Source organism: Aquarana catesbeiana, linkage group LG01 (assembly GCF_042186555.1).
Source record: "Aquarana catesbeiana isolate 2022-GZ linkage group LG01, ASM4218655v1, whole genome shotgun sequence".
Classification (NCBI taxonomy): domain Eukaryota; kingdom Metazoa; phylum Chordata; class Amphibia; order Anura; family Ranidae; genus Aquarana; species Aquarana catesbeiana.
This window is the reverse complement of record NC_133324.1, coordinates 762,141,780-762,162,406: the sequence shown is the minus strand read 5'-3', so window position 1 is coordinate 762,162,406 and position 20,627 is coordinate 762,141,780. Positions and strand designations below refer to the sequence as shown.

Sequence of the window (20,627 nt, the reverse complement as noted above, 5' to 3'; positions counted from 1 at the left end):
GGCAGGAGGAGGCCCTGCACCCCCACCTCAAAGCACCTTGTCCCCATGTTGATGAGGACAAGGGCCTCTTCCCAACAACCCAGGCCGTCTTGACTGATCCGACTTTGGCATGCGACCTGTGCTCTGATGATCTTGAAGGGGAACTCCACGCCAAATCTAAAAAGATTTGAGGCAAAGCCCCAAAGCACCCACCCCCCATGTTGAGGGCATGTGGCCTGGTAGGGTTCGGGGGCGGGGGGTGCTTTGGGGCTTTGACTCAAATCTTTTTAGATTTGGCGCGGAGTTCCCCTTCAAGATCATCAGAGCACAAGTCGCATGCCAAAGTTGGATCAGTCAAGACGGCGATCCGACTTTAACGATATTCAATGGGCTGAATTAGGGTCAAAGTCGGAGCAAAGTAGTGCAGGAAGCATTTTCAAAGTCGGACTGACTTGTGTTGGACCAGTTAAGACGGCTCCCATAGGGAAACACGTCACATCACGTGATTTTCACACGTCATGCAACATGAGCTCCCAATGTCGGAGCGTCTGTCATACCAGTGTGAACCCACCGAAGGCAGTTTCTCTTACCCTGGTGCTCCAAAAAGCCTCCATCCCAGGTGGAGGTTACAAGCCCTGTATGCAAACAGATACTTAGAAGAAAAGATGGCTGGATGGCCGCACTCCTATGCAATTTCTTTATGCAAGTGCCGGATACAAAAAGGTGAACTACAGGTATCAGCTTACATGTTTCACACCAAGGTCGGGTGCTTACTCAAAAGGCGAACTACAGGTATCAGCTTACATGTTTCACACCAAGGTCAGGTGCTTACTCATAGCTCCTTCTGAAGCTATGAGTAAGCACCCGACCTTGGTGTGAAACATGTAAGCTGATACCTGTAGTTCACCTTTTTGTATCCGGCACTTGAATAAAGAAATTGCATAGGAGTGCGGCCGTCCAGCCTTCTTTTCTTCAAAGGCTGTGAATACTTATGTACATGTGATTTTTTTTTTCCTTTTTTATTTATTATTTTTTAATAAATTTGCAAAGATTTCAAACTTTTTACATAATCATTATAGGGTATTGTTTGTAGAATTTTGAGGGAAATAATTAATTTAATACATTTTGGAATAAGGCTGTAACATAACAAAACATGGAAAAAGTGAAGTGGTTAAGCATTTTTTTTTTTTTATTGTAGATTGTCAAAGCCCCACTTATGTGAAAACATCCAAAAGCCCCAATACTGCTGCTGGGCGCTGCCATCTTTGGGTGTAATATCAGCAGCCCCGGAGCCGTCACTCAAGTGACTCTATAGAGTATTCCCATTCACTCCTGCCCTGGCTTCTATATAAAACATTATTTAGGGACGTAAAGCGAGGAGAGGCGGTCATAAGCCAGCAAACAGCAATTAGACACTCTTAGGCCACTTTCACACTGAGGCGCTTTACAGGTGTTTTAGCGCTAAAAATAGCGCCTGCAAAGCGCCTCTCCTGTCACTCCAGTGTGAAAGCCCGAGTGCTTTCACACTGAAGTGGTGCACTTGCGGGACTTAAAAAAAAGTCCTGCAAGCAGCATCTTTGGAGCGGTATATACACCGCTCCTAAAACGCCCTGTCCATTGAAATGAATGGGCACAGCTGCTAAAGCGCTTCAGCAACGGTGCTACACAGGCGCTATTAACCCTTCTTCCGCTGCAAGCAGGGATTAAAAGCGCCCTGCTAGGGGCCGTAAAGCACCGCTAAAAGGACGGTTAAGCGCTGCTAACCGCCCCAGTGTGAAAGTAGCTTTAGAAAAGGAGAGGGCTATGATGTGGAAGGAGGGAGGGGCTGTATTGTGAAACCGACTAGTCAATGTTCTAGTAAGTTCAAAGGCACATAGCAAAAAATAAAATAAAAATAATTTATGGAAAGAATAACTATTGCAAATAAGCATTTAAGGCTCATTCACACTATGTACAGTAACCTTTACAGTAAAGAATAGTTTTTTCCATGTGCCCTGTTCCACCACAATGCTGCCTTGGGCAGAGTGACAGCGTGCATTGTATAAAAAGGCTGTGGTGCATAGGAATGAATGAAATGTCATTTGTTTCATCTTTTTTTTTCTTTTTCTTGAAAAAGTGTACCTTTCTTTGTAAGAATGCAATGCACCGCTCTCAATTCCTGCACACATCAGACATCAGCCCGCGCACACTAAAATGTTCACATGTAAAATCACACAAGGAGTGATGGTAATCAGCTTCTAACTTCAGCTTGTTCAATTAAGCTTTGACAAAAACCTGGAAGCTGATTGGTTCTATGCAGAGCTGCACCAGAGATTTTGCACTCTTCAGTTTTAGTATATCAACCCCTTGTGTCCAGGCCACTTCTCTGTCCCTTATCACTTATCAACAGCCCCAGACAGTGACAGTTTGTCTTTGATTTCTGTATGCATCCTGTCTGCCACTGATCACAAACTCCTGGCCATACCCCCTGCAGAAATATGCTGATCTGGGCAGTGTATGGCCTTAGATGACTGTGTGAATAAGGTCTAAGGGGTCAAGGTTTCCTGCAACACACCCCTTAATGAGGGGCTGTAAAACACTGCTCTCCCATAATGCACAAACAGGGTTAACATAAGAACCAGTGTTTGTATCTCCTGTTTGTAGTGCACATTCATATATGTTCCCCATATTTCTTTATTATAGGGGAATCCTACGTAATGCCTCATTCCAAGCCACCTCTCTCCATCAGACGTGAGCTAACACTAAAGCTAGCCATAAACTTTTATATTTCTCTGTACAGTCCCTGCTATAAATCAATAGATTTATAATAAACAGCACAGATGAGGGAATCTGCACTGCAGGGTATTGTATCCAAATGCAGCTTCCACAGCGTTCTAAACACCCGAGTAATGATTGCACCTGAACGGATGCAGTCACTGTTCAGGTGATCATTTTCCATTCACCTAGTCGAATTTTGAATCAACTTTGGTTGAGCCGGGTGCGCCAACAGAGCTGCCCACGACTCAAATTTTGGTTGATTAAGCAAGAGTGGACCAAAATTCAAGAAGTGTATGGCTAGCTTTACTCTTTAAAAGGCCTCAAACTCTCAAATGCAGCTAAAGCCACCCACAGCCTTCAGAGAGTGGTCCGATGTTCAGTTCAACCACCCCTTATGAAGAATATCTAGCTGACCTAGGAATAAAATACAAGTGCTCAGCAGAGCTTATGTTTATGAACATAAAGAGGGACACAACAGAAATTCTGCAAGCAGCCGGCGTATCTCAGTAAAAGCAATAGAGACCCAACAATGTTTTCTAACCTGCCACTTCCCTTTTTCCCCAGACTGCTGGCTCTAGTATGTGTGCAGCTATCCCTAGACATGAGATTGTCATCTAAAGCAGCCGAAAACAGTGTCTGGTTGTATGTGAAAAAGACAAATGTTTTCTCTTGTGACTGAAAGTAGAGCTGGCCATATACAAATTTAAATTCTGCCGGCCGGTCTATCAGTGACCAAACAAATTTCACAGTGTGTGGGCTCCCTGGCTCAACAGAAGTTGTGTAATTGACTTTGGTTGAACAACGTTCCATAGATCAGCAGCTGCTGATCAATGTATTTTGACTTATAATACTAAACACACATGGTTTAATTTACCTTGTCCCTTCTATTTATGTATATGGATGATGCCACTAATTATTTTAAAATTAAAAGAAGTTCAGGTTTGTTTTTTGCTTTTTTTTTTCAAAATCATACTTACCTAGGTGGATGCAGTATCGGTCTGATGCCACATCTGTCCCCCGCCGGCTCTAAAACTGAGAACCGAGTGATCAAAGGGCGCTGATCGCTAAGTTCTCAGAGCTCCATGGAGCAGAGAGCTGGTGACTGTCAGTCACCGCTCTCTGCTCTGCCCCCACCATGCTCAGTGGAAAGGGCGGGATCGGCTAGCTCAGGCTCTCAGCAGCTTGTGGAGAGGCTGTGCCAGGTGCCGATCCAGGGTTGTGGGCGGATCCTGACCTTATTGTCACGATCTTTCCCCAGCCTGGACTGGCTCTGTGAAAACAGGTCATAGGGGTGCAGAATGAACTGCACTCCTGTGATCAATAGGGGAGGAACAGTCAAAACGATATTTGGCTGTACTTCACCTTTAAAAAAACCATCCAAGTACCTTTTTCCTAATCAGTATACAGTTGTCACATGACCCAGCCCTTTCCCAGCTTGTCTGCAGGGAAACATAAGCAGGAGGAGCTTCTAGTGCTCTGCTGCTGGTCACATGTTAAAAACAAAACAAAAACAAAACAAAAAACAAACAACAGCCTTTGGGATAGAGCGTAAAATAAATGATATCAATAAACAGTTTTAAATTGGCAAATAAATATATATTTGAAATCAAATCTTTATTATTTTGTGGAAATAAACATGGCGTGGGCGGATATCTGCCAGGCACAGGCTGTGTCACGCCCTTCCAGCCTGTGTCTTAAAAGAGGGCATTGAAGCCACTGATAATCTACATGGAATATCCCACCCCCATTGTGTTTAGCTGGTTAATAGGCATGGAGGAGGAAGGGTGTGGGCTATCATTTACCAGAGTGTATATGCCCACATGTGTGACTCTATAGTCACATGGACTGCTCCAATGTAATAGGGAGGAAATGCTTAGCATAGAAACTCACTGAAAAAACAGCATGTGCAGAGCTGCCACCACAGCTGCAAAATCCCTAGCTGAATTGGGGACATGAACAGAAGGGGGGAGGTAGAGAGCAGCAAAATCAACCAGGTTTTTTGCAGAATACAGAAAACGAATCTCATAAGTGACTGAATGAGTATGAACAGCATGTAATACACCATTAAATGATAGTTTTTATGATGTGGGTTTAGTGACATTAAGTGCAGGATGAAAAACATACAAAAAAAAAACTCAAAAGGCACAGATACTATACCTTCTCAGTTCATTCATAACCTTGAAAGCCTTTCTGGTGTGGCGCGGATTCACAGTTACAGGGCAGAACTTCTCGGCGCTCTCTTTCACTTCCACAGGCTTCTGTTGGCTTATTTTAGTGTTTCTGTAAGGAACAAGTTACAAAATGTTGCTCACATCACAGTAATCTGCATTGTAGCTACTAAGCATTCACACGCAATACATTAAAAAAAAATATATATATACTTTTTTTTTTCCCCCAGCAACTAAGTACCCCACAAGAAGAGCCGATAAATGTCAAATAGCGCATCACCAACTAAGTACGCTACAAGAAGCGATGATAAATGTCAACATGGCACATAAAATAAAATGACAAAGTACAAGGATTCCGCTGAGAAATAGCTTTTATCTGTACAGCATTTTGTAATTTTATTCCTCACAGAAAAGTCAAATGACTGGGAAAAAAAGTAAAGAACAGGTACAAAAAGATTATAATAATGTGTGGGAAGATGATTACCACAAGGAACAGGATTTAGCCGACGTGAGCTGTGTAAAACATGTCTATACTATGCTCAGAGTCACATGACCCAGTGAATATTAAAGGGAGCAATGGGCTGTGCCCACAAATTGCCTGAGAATTGAAAATGTACCTAGAGTCAATTTCTTTTTTTTTTTTTTTTTCGATATAGGGAAGGGAGTATAGGGAGTAGGGAAGAGTTAAAACCACCACCAGATTATTTTTGCTGCTTTTTCCTGCTAGAGAGATTTGCCTTCACTTCCTGTCTAACAATGTGTAAGGAAGTGGAAAAAACTTAAAGTGAGGGAAATCTCTATCTTAGACAGTTGTCCTAAAACTGCGATTTCTCCTCTCATCTTGCTCTCGTTTAAAATATATGATTTTCTAACTCTCTCTCTCAGGGACAGTTAAAGTGGTTGTAAACGCTCACGTATACCGAATGCAGTAACTGGCTTCAGGTAATACACAGAGATGAAACAAATCCTCCTACATAAATTTTACCTGTGTATCTGCAGTCTTCACTTCTCTACATCCATTAAAAGTCCAAAATTTATAAAGCTTGCCTATGGGTCAGAAATAGGGGGTGGAGAGCTGAAGTCACACTCTGCAGAGCTCAGTCAGAAGATCTCTGAGAGGTGAATGGAGGAAAGGGACACCCCCCCCCCCCCGACCCCCCTTCACACAGGAACAGAGCTGAGGCTGTCAATCAGCTGGAGCTCCCACCCCTGTCACCTTTTATTTCTTGGTGTCAGGAAAACTTCTCGGAAGTGATTCATGCTGATAGCAGAGGAAGGAAGCAGCAGACAGAAATTATACTAAGACCCCTTTCACACTGGGTCGTTATGCAGGCGCTATTGCACTAAAAATAGCGCCTGCAAACCGACCTAAAACAGCCGCAGCTGTCTCTCCAATGTGAAAGCCTGGGGGCTTTCACACTGGAGCGGTGTGCTAGCAGGACGCTGAAAAAAGTCCTGCTAGCAGCATCTTTGGAGCAGTGAAGGAGCGGTGTGTATACACCGATCCTGCCCATTGAAATCAATGGGGCAGGGCGGCTATACCGCCAGCATGCACTTTGCGGGCAGTTTTAACCCTTTTGCGGCCGAATAGCGCCGCTAAAACAACGTTAAAGTGCTGCTAAAAATAGCAGGATTGTACCGCCGACGCACCCACCGCCCAAGTGTGCAACCAGCCTTAGTGCTTTTAATTGAGACAAGAACACACACAATAGAGGGATATACTTTGTTCACACACTACATTATCAAAAGTATTACTTAATAATTAGGTAGTATAGTATAGTAATGTCGAAAGTATTGGGTCACCTGCCTTTACACGTACATGTACTTTAATGGCATCCCAGTCTTAGTCTGTAGGGTTCAATATTGAGTTGGCCCACCCTTTTCAGCTATAACAGCTTCAACTCTTCTGGGACGGCTGTCCACAAGGTTTAGTGTGTCTATGGGAATGTGTGACCATTCTTCCAGAAGTGCATTTGTGAGATCAGGCACCGATGTGGACAAGAAGGCCTGGCTCACCGTCTCTGCTCTAATTCATCCCAAAGGTGTTCTATTGGGTTGAGGTCAGGACTCTGTGCAGGCCAGTCAAGTTCCTCCACGCCAAACTTGCTCATCCATGTCTTTATGGACCTTGCTTTGTGCACTGGTCCAAATCATTTGGTGGAAGGAGGGATTATGGTGTGGGATTGTTTTTCAGGGGTTGGGCTGGACCCTTTATTTCCAGTGAAGGGAACTCTTAAGGCATCAGTGTACCAAGACATTTTGGACAATTTCATGCTCCCAACTTTGTGGGAACAGTTTGGGGATGGCCCCTTCCTGTTCCAACATGACTATGCACCAGTGCACAAAGCAAGGTCCATAAAGACATGGATGGGAGAGTGTTAGGTGGAGGAACTTGACTGGCCTGCACAGAACCCTGACCTTAACCCGATAGAACACCTTTGGGATGAATTAGAGTGGAGACTGCGAGCCAGGCCTTCTCGTCCACATCAGTGCCTGACCTCACAAATGCGCTTCTGGAAGAATGGTCAAATATTCCCATAGACTTTCCTAAACATTGTGGACAGACTTCCCAGAATAGTGGAAGCAGTTGTAGCTGCAAAAGGGTGGGGCAACGCAAAATTGAACCCTACAGACTAAAACTGGGATGCCATTAAAGTTTTTGTGTAAAATCAGGTGTCCCAATATTTTGGTAATAGTGTATTTCATGTCTGAGGTTTACAACCACTTTAAAACTGAAATCTGGAACACAAAGAAATAAAATACAATAAATACATCTGAAAGTAGAAGCTCCTTTACCGCAAATAGATTCTGCAAATAAATACTGTTCCCCCTTCTTTGGTAAGGCTGCATTTACACTTGAGTGGAGCCTCTTTGGTAGTTTTACAGGAGCTTTTTTACAGGCATTTTGCAGGTGTCTGTGGCTTGAGCATATACATTTTTTTTAAGTATTTAGGGAAAATAAATGTGCATAATTGCATGTTTTTCAGGCACTCCCATTGAAGTCCATCGGCAAAAAAACATTTGAAGCTTGTAGCTCAAAAGAAGCTTACGTACTTTTTTCAGCTACAAGCGACACTACCTTGAACAGGCAGAATTGGAAATCATAGGATTTGGATGCTGAGCTCTTTGGAGCTTCAAGCTACTCTCAAATGTGAACAGGCCTATGAATGTTATGCTGTTGATTAGGTTGAAGGCCCCATTCATACCTCAGCGTTTTGTAGCTTGAAGCTCAAAGCTCCAAAAACGCTGGCGGAGAAAAAAAAAAAAAAAGATTTTCTCTATTGAGATGGGTCACATCTCCACTCCAAGTCGCCTCGAGCCAAACGCCTGAAGCTCAAAAAAATTCTGGAGCTTTTTTTGTAGCTCAAATCTGGTAGATTTGAGTATTTTTGGCACTTTTTTCCATAGAAATTAATAGAGATGTGTGAATGGCGCAAAATTTCTGCTCAAATGAAATTTAAAAAAAAATAAAATAGTAATATATGAATAAACTACATACACAAATAGCTAAAAATCATCATAAGAATAAATACAATTATTATGTAAAAATAAACAAATAATAATTAACCCCTAGCCTTAAAATATTATTTATTATTAATATTAATTTAAAATAAATACCCAAACTCGAACAAGAAAAATAAATTATTAATAATAATAATTTTGTTTTGGGGTGTTTACTTATTTAGTAGTAGTATTTTTTTTTTTTAAAGCGGAGTTCCACACAAAAATGGAACTTCCGCTTTTCGGAACCCTCCCCCCCTCCGGTGTCACATTTGGCACCTTTCAGGGGGGAGGGGGGTGCAGATACCTGTCTAAGTCCATGGGAGTCTATGCCTCTTCACGTCCCGACCGCGCTGTCTGCTGGGAACACACAGCTCCCAGGAGAGAGCGGGGACCACTAGGGACACGCAGCCCGACTCGCGCATGCGCAGTAGGGAACCGGGAAGTGAAGCCGCAACGCTTCACTTCCCGATTCCCTCACCTAGGATGGCGGCGGCAGCTGCCGAGAACCGAGCGGGTTCTCAGCGTCCCCTGCCAACATCGCTGGACCCTGGGACAGGTGAGTGGGCATGTATTAAAAGTCAGCAGCTGCAGTATTTGTAGCTGCTGGCTTTTAATATTTTTTTTTTTGGTGGTGTGGGTGAACCCCCGCTTTAAGTGTAGCAAGAGTAGTAGTAAGAGTAGTAGTAACACCCTATGTCAGGAAACTAGTTCAGCTAATACGAATTCTCATACAACTAATGCAAATTCTTCTGCAGCTAATGCTCGTGCATGTGTACCAGCACACAGACAAGCTCAGGCTAATATCCAGTGTGCACTGACAGGCTCCTCCTGACCACCCTGCTGTTTTGTGGTTTATGACCTCGGCTCACTTTGGCTACATCCCTGACTGTGGTAGTCACCTGCTATCAAGCTACTGGCACCCGTGTTTCTTTGAGCCTTGTATCTCTGTCACCACATTCAGGGGTGCTCGGGCCAGAGGTGCAAGGGAAGCCTTCTTGTCAACTTGGCCTCCAACCAAGGTACGTGGCACCCTAACCCCAACTCCAAATCCAAATCCTAACCTTAACTCTAACCCCTTATCCTAAAAGAAAAAAAATAGTAATAAAGGAATAATAATAATAAAAAAAAAAAAAAAGGCAGAAGAAATAAAAGCTAATGGAAAAGCTAAAAAAAGCTTAAATACGTAGCAACAAATGATAGTTTTCTCTATTGGCTAATAAAAAAATTGCCAAAGCTCAAGAACTCTGTATAAAAAACGCGCATGCAAAATAAGGCCGGAAAAATGCTCAAAGACGCTACGCTCAAGTGTGAATGCAGCCTAAAGGGGTTGTAAACCTACGTGTTTTTTTACTAATGCATCCTATGCATTAAGGTGAAAAAACACCTGGCAGTGACCGGCCCCCCGCCCCCCCATTTTACTTACCTGAGCCCTGGTACTTGACCCGACGGGGACAAGCTGTCTCTCTGCTAGGGGGTTCTCGGCTCTTGACTGGATAGATTGATAGCAGCGCAGCCATTGGCTCCCGCTGCTGTCAATCAAATCCAATAATGCGGGGGGGGGGCACAGCTGAGTCATGGACTCGGGAGAGCGCCCACAAGGTGACCCCCTCAGGAGAGCGCTACTCCTAGGGGGTTATCTGATGAGGGGAGGAGCCGAGAGAGACGCCGAGGGACCCCAGAAGAGCAGGTTCAGGGCCACTCTGTGCAAAACGAGCTGCACAGTGGAGGTATGACATGTTTGTTATTTAAAAAAAAAAAAAAACCCTTACAATCACTTTAAGTCTGTATTGCTCAAACCCTAATCTACCCTGAACATCTTCTCCCAGAGCCTACAGATTCATAACCCAAGCCTCGGACGCAAAACTTTGTTAAACTATTATTAAAATATACTGTATGTGCGCCAAAAACATAATGACAAGAGCTATAAAGGCTAAAGACATCAAGGGGTACAGAGACCCCAAAACTGCTAAAGGAAAATGGACACGAGTGCTCCATGTGACCGGGACCTCACTCTCTAACGGGTGTCAAGGGCGAGACCCTCTTCTCTAGAGCTTGAATCTCCTGCTTTTCTACCTCATAATTAAACAGACCTATGACAAACCATAATTTAGTAGTAAAGCCACTCTTCCTTTGCCAGGGGGAGAGAGTGGCCTGGGTGGGTATTAACCATTACATGACCTTCTTAAAGAGGATCTTTACCCTAGAAACAAAAACATTAAAAGTCAGCAGCGACAAATACTGTCGCTGCTGACTTTTAATAAAAGGACACTTACCTGTCCAAGGATCCAGCACCGTCCTCAACCGGGCGCGGCATTTTTAGTGTTTAGCGCATTGTGAATGTTCCCGCAACCTTCTGGGACCTGTGACATGTCCCAGAAGACTGCGGGGAGGAGTGGAAGTGAAAGGGGCAGACAAGTAGAACTTTCCCTTTTGGGGAAAGAAAAAAAAAAAAAAAAGGTATGCACGGCTATCAACATGGTGTTTTTTCTTTGCCAGTGTGCAAGAGGCTTTAAATCACACCGCGCTGAAAGCAGAATTGTACTATAATCATTTTACATGTTATGTTACACCCACTCAATTATCTGCCTCATACAATTATTAGAAGAGTTGCTTGGTTAATTCAGACCTGATTTTTGTGACACATTTCTCATTCATGTAACATACACCAAGCAATGTCATACACGGGTACTTTATAGCTATCTAAAATGTCATCTATGCCATTAAAATAAGTCACACATTAACCTGCTGCAGCTCTAAGCAGTAACTCTGGCTGAGCAAATTGGGGAAATTTACATTAATGTTAGCACAATTATGTCAGTTTGTACCCCCCCCCCCCCCCCCCCCAATTTTACAACCCAGGTTATCACCAATCTATTCTGTAAACCAGAAGAAAAAAAAATAAACATAACCTGGTTATATTTTTCAGTATTAAACTTTATGTAAGATGAATGTTTCAATCACAAACTTTAACAATAAAAGAAGTACTATAGCCAAAGCTATCTTGGCTATACTGCCACTGTAGGTCACAGGAGTAAAGTTCTTTCTACACTCCTGTGACCCATTGATTGGCAGGCTCAAGTCTGCGGACGTCACTAAGCTCTGAAAAGGTTTGATCATATGGTGGGGATCCACCCAAAAACCTGGATGGGGACCTGGCTCAGCCTCCCAGCAATCCACCGAAAGCCTGAGCCAGCCTCCCCACCCCCTCCATAGACAAGCGCTCCACTGACTGCTGAAGAGGCGAGAGCCAAAGACTGACACTCACCGGTTCTCTGCTCAGAGCAGAGAAATGAGCGTTTAGGGGCGTTTGATCGCTCAATTTTCCCTACTAAGCCAGCAGAGAAAAAGATGCAGCATTCATCTAGGAGAGTATAATTTTTTTTTTTTTTTTCGTTAAGTCCATATTCTCTTTTAAGCCAAACACATATTACAATCTATAAATTCAAGATTAATCACTGTGTTAGTAATGATAGTACAGAAGCTGACATAAATTGTATGGAGACAATCAATAAAAAGCATAAAAAATATAGGTGTACGCAGCGCTTAGAGCATAACATTAAGTAAAAGTCCATAGTGTTTAGGATAAAGTCCTTGTTCAGGGAAAAAACTGGAACCACCCACAGTGTAGATAGAGACAAGTTAGGTGAGCACAAACTTATCCTCAACCGAACATCAACACACCAGGCCTCTTACCAAAAAGAATGGACCACTAAATTACAGGTGGTCAAACAAGCATGATAAATCCACAGAGCCACAAAACCATTTCATGAGGATCATAGATGGCTGGGTCTTGTAGTCTCACCAGATGAATGATCAGAAGTGCATGCATAAGATACAAAAGAAGGAACTCCTCATGGTGTAATACTGAGCGGAGAGAGACCTACTGTTCGGCTGCTCACAGATCCCCTGCTGATCTTAGACTCCATTCGGTGTGAAAGGAGCCTTAGATCTATCATAAAGTATGTAGTGCCAGTGCCTCTTGGTTTGGATACAAATCTGATTGGATCACTGAAGGTGGCCATATATGGATCAAAACTTGGTCGGTTCAGGAAGGAATGGCCGAATTTCGATACATGTATGGGCAGGCTGAATCTACAGAAGTTGATCTACTGAACAACTTGAGTACAACCAGCCTGTTGGGTTTTTCCCGCTCAATCAGTGCGCCAGCAGCAGTGATCCATGTATTCTGATGGTAGGGAAGGCTCCCTGCCATCAGAATACAATGATTTGGCGGATAGGATTCCTCCATCCACACTTATGCTATGTACACACAATAGGATTTTCCGACAACAAAACCATGGATTTTTTTCTGAAGGATGTTAGTTAACATTTAAAAAATTATATATATGCAAACAATCAAGGGATCCTCTTGGATCCAAAAAGTATATGTATATATACCACAATTGACAAATATGAGTGCCAAAAAAACAAACACATAAAAGAGTGGTAAAAATTAGTCCAAATAATGAATAAGTGAACAACCAATCCGTGGGAAAGGAAAAAAGATGAAAAAATTCAACCAAAGATGTACGGATAAAATAATGATAATGTTCAGTCACAAAAAACACCAGCATGTGAGGAGATCCACCACCGTATGTACTAAACGCTTACCAGATGGCAAGCTTGTATGGCAACCTGATAATCAATGCTGGTAATGTCACACCACGGCTTTCAGTGAGAGACCAGGACCAGACAGGATGGCTCCATCCAACCCGACATTCAATAGGCAGGACCCAGAAAAATAATCAAACAGCGACTCTCCATAGTGTAATAACGTTTAAGACCAAGGTTTAATAGGTTTAAAAGTTGCACTTACATGTAAAATGGGAATAAAAAGTATAAAGAAATACAGCCGGCCGGCTAATGGACACCCGTTCAGGACGAGATACGAAATGCTCAGCGATGACGTCAGCGCGTCAACCATCCGACGTACGTTTCGTCTCACGAAGACGAGTTGTCGGGTTGGATGGAGCCATCCTGTCTGGTCCTGGTCCCTCACTGAAAGCCGTGGTGTGACGTTACCAGCACTGATTATCAGGCTGCCATACAAGCTTGCCATCTGGTAAGCGTTTAGTACATACAGTGGTGGATCTCCTCACATGCTGGTGTTTTTGTGACTGAACATTATCATTATTTTATCCGTACATCTTTGGTTGAATTTTTTCATCTTTTTTCCTTTCCCACGGATTGGTTGTTCACTTATTCATTATTTGGACTCATTTTTACCACTCTTTTATGTGTTTGTTTTTTTGGCACTCATATTTGTCAATTGTGGTATATATACATATACTTTTTGGATCCAAGAGGATCCCTTGATTGTTTGCATATATATATAACTTTTTATATGTTTTTTCACTGTTTTTCTAGTGCTGCTCAGGTTTTTTATAATACTATTTGATTTGTGTATATCTCACATATTTTGAGCTGCAGCTTCGTATTTATTGTTATCAGGTAGTGCGGTATATTTATAGATATTTTTCTTGTTAGTTAAAATTTGTCTTGCATACACACGTCACACAAATGTTGTTGGAAATTCCGAACGTCAAGAACGCGGTACATTTGACGAGCCGAGAAAAATGAAGTTCAATAGCCAGTCCAGGTCTTCTGCTTGATTCCGAGCATGCGTTGACTTTTGTGCGTCGGAATTGTGTACACACGCTCAGAATTTCCAACAACAAATCTTGTCGTCGGAAAATTTGAGAACCTGCTCTCAAACTTTTGTTGGCATTAATTCTATGGACCATACACACGGTTGGAATTTCCGACAGCAAGCTCACATCCAACATTTGTTGTCAGAAAATCCTATCGTGTGGGTACGGCCCATTAGTGTGTGGATGGGGAATTCAGGTCATTCTTTTCCCCTTCAACCTGCTAGTCACATGAAAAAAATAAAAAAAATAATGAATAATGCATGCCTTATGCTGGCCATACACTATACAAAAAAAATTAAAAATAAATCGTCCGAAATTCGGTCATTTGGACAGTTTGTTTGTTTTTTCGGCCAGGTAATAGGCACAGATCAGTAATCGATTGGGACATTTTTGAGCCCAAAAAAAAAATCAAAAGGACAAGTTTGAAAATTTTCTAACAAAACGAATGATAATCTGAAAAGTTAAAGTGATTGTAAACCCTTGTTTTCTGTTTAAATTTAAAATAACAAACATGTCATACTTCCCTCCACTGTGCAGCTCGTTTTGCACAGAGTGGCCCCGATTATCCTCTTCTGGGGTCCCCAGGCGACGCTGGTAGCTCCTCCCCGCATCAGATAACCCCCTAGGAGAAGCGCTCTCCCGGGGGGATTACCTTGCGAGCGCGCTCCTGAGTCCAGCATTCGGCATCCATGGACACGAATGCTGGACTCGGCCCCACCCCCTGGCACCCACGTCATTGGATTTGATTGACAGCAGCGGAAGACAATGGCTGCGCTGCTATTAATCTATCCAATCAAGAGCCGGGACCCTGTGGAGAGAGACAGCGCGTCTCTGCTGAGGGAAATACGGGGCTCCGGTAAGTAAAACGGGGGGGGGGGGGCTGGGGGGCCGGTCACTGCCAGGTGTTTTTTCACCTTAATGCATAGGATGCATTAAGGTTGAAAAAAACACGAGGGTTTACAACCCCTTTAACCATTTCCGGACCGCCCACCGTGGATATACATCGGTACTTTGACGTTAAATAGCGTTGTGATGGCAGCAGATACTGTAGCTGCCACACCCCAGTATTTTTCTCAGAAAAAAATGTTCAGATCCTAGCCCTAACCCATCTGAGCGAGCAGGTCTGTCACTGTACTGGGTCAATCATAAGTGGTTTAAGTGGTTTAAGTATTCCCCACCTGGGGCAGCCATCAGAAATTTTGGGGCCCCTTACACAGCTTTAGGCCTGGGCCCGACCCCCAACATTCTCCAGGGCCCGCCCACTGGTCGCCCCACGAATCCTTCAGTGCACCCACTTTTATTTTAACACTCTGGGAGCATGGATGGCGACGTGTTGTGATGACTGGAGGGATGGATGGTGCTGGGGCGTGGGTAGCGATGCATTGTGGAGACTGGAGGGATGGATGGTGCTGGGCGTGGGTGGCGATGCGTTGCAGAGACTGGAGGGATGGATGGTGCTGGGCGTGGGTGGCGATGCGTTGCAGAGACTGGAGTGATGGATGGTGCTGGGCGTGGGTGGCGATGCGTTGCAGAGACTAGAGTGATGGATGGTGCTGGGCATGGGTGGCGATGCGTTGTGGAGACTGGAGGGATGGATGGTGCTGGGAGCGCCACATGGCGATGCGTTGTGGAGACTGGAGGGATGGATGGTGCTGGGCGTGGGTGGCGATGCGTTGTGGAGACTGAAGGGATGGATGGTGCTGGGCTTGGGTGGCGATGCGTTGTGGAGACTGAAGGGATGGATGGTGCTGGGCGTGGGTGGCAATGCATTGCGGAGACTGGAGGGATGGATGGTGCTGGGCGTGGGTGGCGATGCGTTGTGGAGACTGGAGGGATGGATGGTGCTGGGAGCATGGATGGCGATGCGTTGTGGAGACTGGAGGGATGGATGGTGCTGGGCGTGGGTGGCAATGCATTGCGGAGACTGGAGGGATGGATGGTGCTGGGAGCATGGATGGCGATGCGTTGTGGAGACTGGAGGGATGGATGGTGCTGGGCGTGGGTGGCAATGCATTGCGGAGACTGGAGGGATGGATGGTGCTGGGGCGTGGGTGGCGATGCGTTGGAGACTGGAGGGATGGATGGTGATGCGTTGCAGAGACTGGAGGGATGGGTGGTGCTGGGCGTGGGTGGCGATGCGTTGTGGAGACTGTAGGGATCGCAACCGTCGGCCACGCGCATCGGGTCCCCCGCCGTGCCGGGCATGCGCGCCCTCTGGTGGCCGAAAAGGGGAAAGAGGTAACCGTACGGGGTTTAGCCCAGGAGAGCCATTCTGCCACAGCACCCACTTTTATTTTAACACTCTGGGAGCATGGATGGCGATGTGTTGTGATGACTGGAGGGATGGATGGTGCTGGGGCGTGGGTAGCGATGCGTTGCGGAGACTGGAGGGATGGATGGTGCTGGGCGTGGGTAGCGATGCGTTGCAGAGACTGGAGGGATGGATGGTGCTGGGCATGGGTGGCGATGCGTTGTGGAGACTGAAGGGATGGATGGTGCTGGGCTTGGGTGGCGATGCGTTGTGGAGACTGAAGGGATGGATGGTGCTGGGCGTGGGTGGCAATGCATTGCGGAGACTGGAGGGATGGATGGTGCTGGGGCGTGGGTGGCGATGCGTTGGAGACTGGAGGGATGGATGGTGATGCGTTGCAGAGACTGGAGGGATGGGTGGTGCTGGGCGTGGGTGGCGATGCGTTGTGGAGACTGAAGGGATGGATGGTGCTGGGCGTGGGTGGCGATGCGTTGTGGAGACTGTAGGGATCGCAACCGTCGGCCACGCGCATCGGGTCCCCCGCCGTGCCGGGCATGCGCGCCCTCTGGTGGCCGAAAAGAGGAAAGAGGTAACCGTACGGGGTTTAGCCCAGGAGAGCCATTCTGCCACAGTTTATCTGCGTGAGCCAGTCGGGAACCGGTTAAGGTCATCACAGAGGACAAGGGGGCACTCTTTACATCTAGAGGAAAAGAAATTATATCTCCAAATATGTATGATTATTATTTTTTTTTTATTGGTTGAACTAGATGTACTTGTGTAATTTTTTCAACCTGATTAACTATGCAACATCATCACAAGGAGAGGCAATTGTCTCATGACAGGTTTTCTATAAAAGGAGCCAGTCAGGACAGAAATATGGGAGCTGCTGCCTTTGTCAAACTCCAGGAATGTCATGCTCATCCTTTCTCTCCACTATCAAGGTGTCATGTATCCAATCTGCATATGACTCACTGAGGATGGATTTACAGTTACGTGTTGGATAAAAGTCATATTACTGGGCGTTATTGAAATATTAATGCACATGTCTAATGTCACTGTGTGAACACTGTTATGTGCTGCATTCTAACCTGTGTTTCAGGGCATTAACAGCCAATTCAAAGCAAATGACGGGCAAGGCACTGCAATAATGTAAACCTGGTGCAAAAGTGATGCTAGGGTAAGAATGCCAGAGCAGAAGATGAACCTTCAAAGACAAAACTGCATTAGCAGCTGCTGTATTCCGAATTTGACAGATAACACTTTAAAATAAACTTGACATCAAGGAAAACTTTAGTAGCTACATCTTTTCCCCTTCAACTCCTGCTCTAAAGCGGTGTGCTGAAAGGTAACATATCAAGAGCGACTTTGGGAGCATAAAGCAGAACTTCAGTCATTTTTTCATCTTTCCATCTATTAAATTTTCTGCCCTTGTTGTTTTAACTGTGGATAGTAAAACTTTTTTTTCTGCCAGTAAATACCTTATACAGCCCACTTCTTGTTTCTTGTCTGGTAATAAGCCTAGGCCTATGACATAATGCACAGCTCCCTCTCTCTCTCACTCTTGTGAGAGTTTGCCAGGAAGGGAGGGGGATGAGTCATAAGAGGGCCAATGAGAGCTGCAGAGCTGGAGGTGTGTCTGTGTGTAAATACAGGAAGTGAATGGGCAGCAGCTTTAGTTGCCCACAGTTAAAATGGATGCAGCCAGACTCCGTGGAGGGAGATTTCTGCAGCATATTTGGCAAGTACAGAATCACAGTATATATAAAATAATATGCAAAGTGGTCGGAGGGAAGCTTCAGGATGGCAAAGATGTTTTTATTACAAATTATGTGAGCAGACTGCAGTTCCTCTTTAATATGTACATGTATATGGTGGAACGAAGAGAAAGGGGAGATATGATTGAAACCTTTAGGCCTCATGTACACGGCTGCTGGTAAACGGATGTTTAGGAGCAGTTGGGCATTTTTTTCAGCTGCCCCTGAACTCTCCTCTGTTATCTTATCAGTACATGTACACAGGGTCGTTTATAGTCCTTTCTAGGCAGTTGAGTTTAGAAGCATTTTTTGGGAGAAAATTAAAAAAAAAAAAAAAAAAAAAAAAAGGCGTTCAGGACGGATGTTCAGAGGCATATAAAAACGCCAAAAGGCTGTAACAGCTTGTAAACACTGTAAGTCGCGTTCAGCTGTGTATCGTTTACAGGCGTTTTTAATCGAGATACATTTTTGACTATTAGAAAAAAAATATTTTGACCACTTGCCGACCGCCGCACGCCGATGTACGTCCTAGCTTTGCCGGCGAATATTGTTGTTATGGCAGCAGCTAGCTGACATAACCCCGGTATCCCCGTTTTCATGCGGCGGTCGGCTACAAGATAAAAGTGGTCTCTGCGGCAGATTCGCCACAAGATCACTTTTATCAGTGGTGGGAGAGGGCCCCCCCCCCCTCCCGCTGCGATCTGGTGCCCTCCTCCGCTTACTGGAGCCGTCGATAGTGGCGGAGGCGATCGCGTCTGTCCTCTAGCTGAACCTGGAGATGAGTGAGGGGAAGATGGCGCCCGCTCGTCTCCATGACACTGCAGTCACTTCACGCTCATACGTCTTAAAAGGCATATTTTTTTCAATGTCATATTTTTAAATAACTTTAAAATATGAGATCTGAGGTCTTTTTGACCCCAGATCTCATATTTAAGAGGACCGGTCATGCTTTTTTCTATTACAAGGGATGTAATAGATTCCTTGTAATAGGTATAAAAGTGACACATTTTTTTTTTTTTTTTAACAGTGTAAAAATAAATAAAATCATATAGAATAAATAAGAAAAATAATAAAAAAAAATGTTTAAACCCCCCGTCCAGACGAGCTCGCGCGCAGAAGCAAACGCATACGTGAGTAGCGCCCGCTAGGGCTGGGAAAAAAATCGATTTAAATCTTGAATCGAGTTGAGAGGTCAAATCGATTCAAAATCGAATCTAGGCCGAAGCCGTGACCTCACCTAAAAGCTCATGCCCGCAGCGCCTCAGGACAGGCGCGGTTTCCAAAGAAAAAAAAAAACTCGATTCAAATCGTGAATCGAGTTTTCTTAAAAAAAAAAAAAAAATCTTCGATTCTCTTAAGAAAATCTCCCAGCCCTAGCACCCGCATATGAAAACGGTGGTCAAACCACACATGTGAAGTATCGCCGCCATCGGTAGAGCGAGAGCAATAATTCTAGCCCTAGACCTCCTCTGTAACACAAAACATGCAACCTGTAGAATTTTTTTAAACGTCGCCTATGGAGATTTTTGAGGGTAAAAGTTTGACGCCATTCCATGAGCAGGCGCAATTTTGAAGCGTGAAATGTTGGGTATCAATTTACTCAGTGTAACATTATCTTTCACAATATAAAAAAAAGTGGGCTAACTTTACTGTTGTCTTATTTTTTTATTCAAAAAAGTGATTTTTTCCAAAAAAAATCGCGCTTGTAAGACCACTGCGCAAATACGGTGTGAAATAAAAAAGGATTGCAATGACCGCCATTTTATTCTCTAGGGTGTTAGAAAAAATATATAATGTTTGGGGGTTCCAAGTAATTTTATAGCAAAAAAAACTGTTTTAAACATGTAAACACCTAAATTCCAAACGAGGCTAGTCCTTAAGTGGTTAAAAAAAAAACGCTCCTAAAAAGTAAACATGGCTAAACACAGCATGTAAATGCAGCAAAAAGGATGTTTTTAAACGTTTACTATCTGTCAAGTAAAATCATTCAGGGGAGGTTTTAAAATGTCCCGTGTACATGAAGCCTAAGGCTTCATGTACGCAGGACGTTTGAAAAGCTCTCTCGCTCGGAAAGCCAATGTTTTACCATTCAAAATGATCAAAAAAGATTCACAATTGAAAACGCCTATAAACGAAAATGCTTGTAAATGTGAGCTACCGCGTTTGGACGTGTTTACAAGCTGTTACAGACATTTGTCGTTTCAAATGCCCCTGAACTCCCGTTCTGAACGCATTTTTTTGCTTTCCAAAAAATGCTTCTAACTTCAACTGCCTACAAACGACTAAAGGACTGAGTGTACATGTACCAATAACATTGAGGAGAGTTCAGGGGCACTCAGCCCAACAGCTTCTAAATGTCCGTTTATCAGCTGCAGTGTACATGAGGCCTATGTGGTTTCAAACACGCTTGGGACGAACATAGATCTATAGTTAAAAAGAGATGGGGGGGGGGGGGGATAAAAAATAAAAAAATTCAAAACTAGTAAGTATATACTAGGGGTCGACCAATATCGTTTTTTCAGGGCCAATAGCGATTTTTTGGCTACCTTTCAGGCCAATATCA

General features: G+C 44.2%; 1 protein-coding gene across 2 annotated transcripts in view; it reads right to left on the bottom strand.

Annotated features, from left to right (window-relative positions):
* The window catches only part of KLHL2 (kelch like family member 2), a 265,189-nt gene that overhangs the window by 231,227 nt on the left and 13,335 nt on the right, over nt 1-20,627 (bottom strand). For both annotated transcript variants that reach the window (XM_073606085.1, XM_073606086.1), the window contains exon 2: nt 4,894-5,016. In XM_073606085.1, the coding sequence (XP_073462186.1) occupies nt 4,894-5,016 (123 nt within the window). The remainder of the gene's footprint in view (nt 1-4,893; nt 5,017-20,627) is intronic.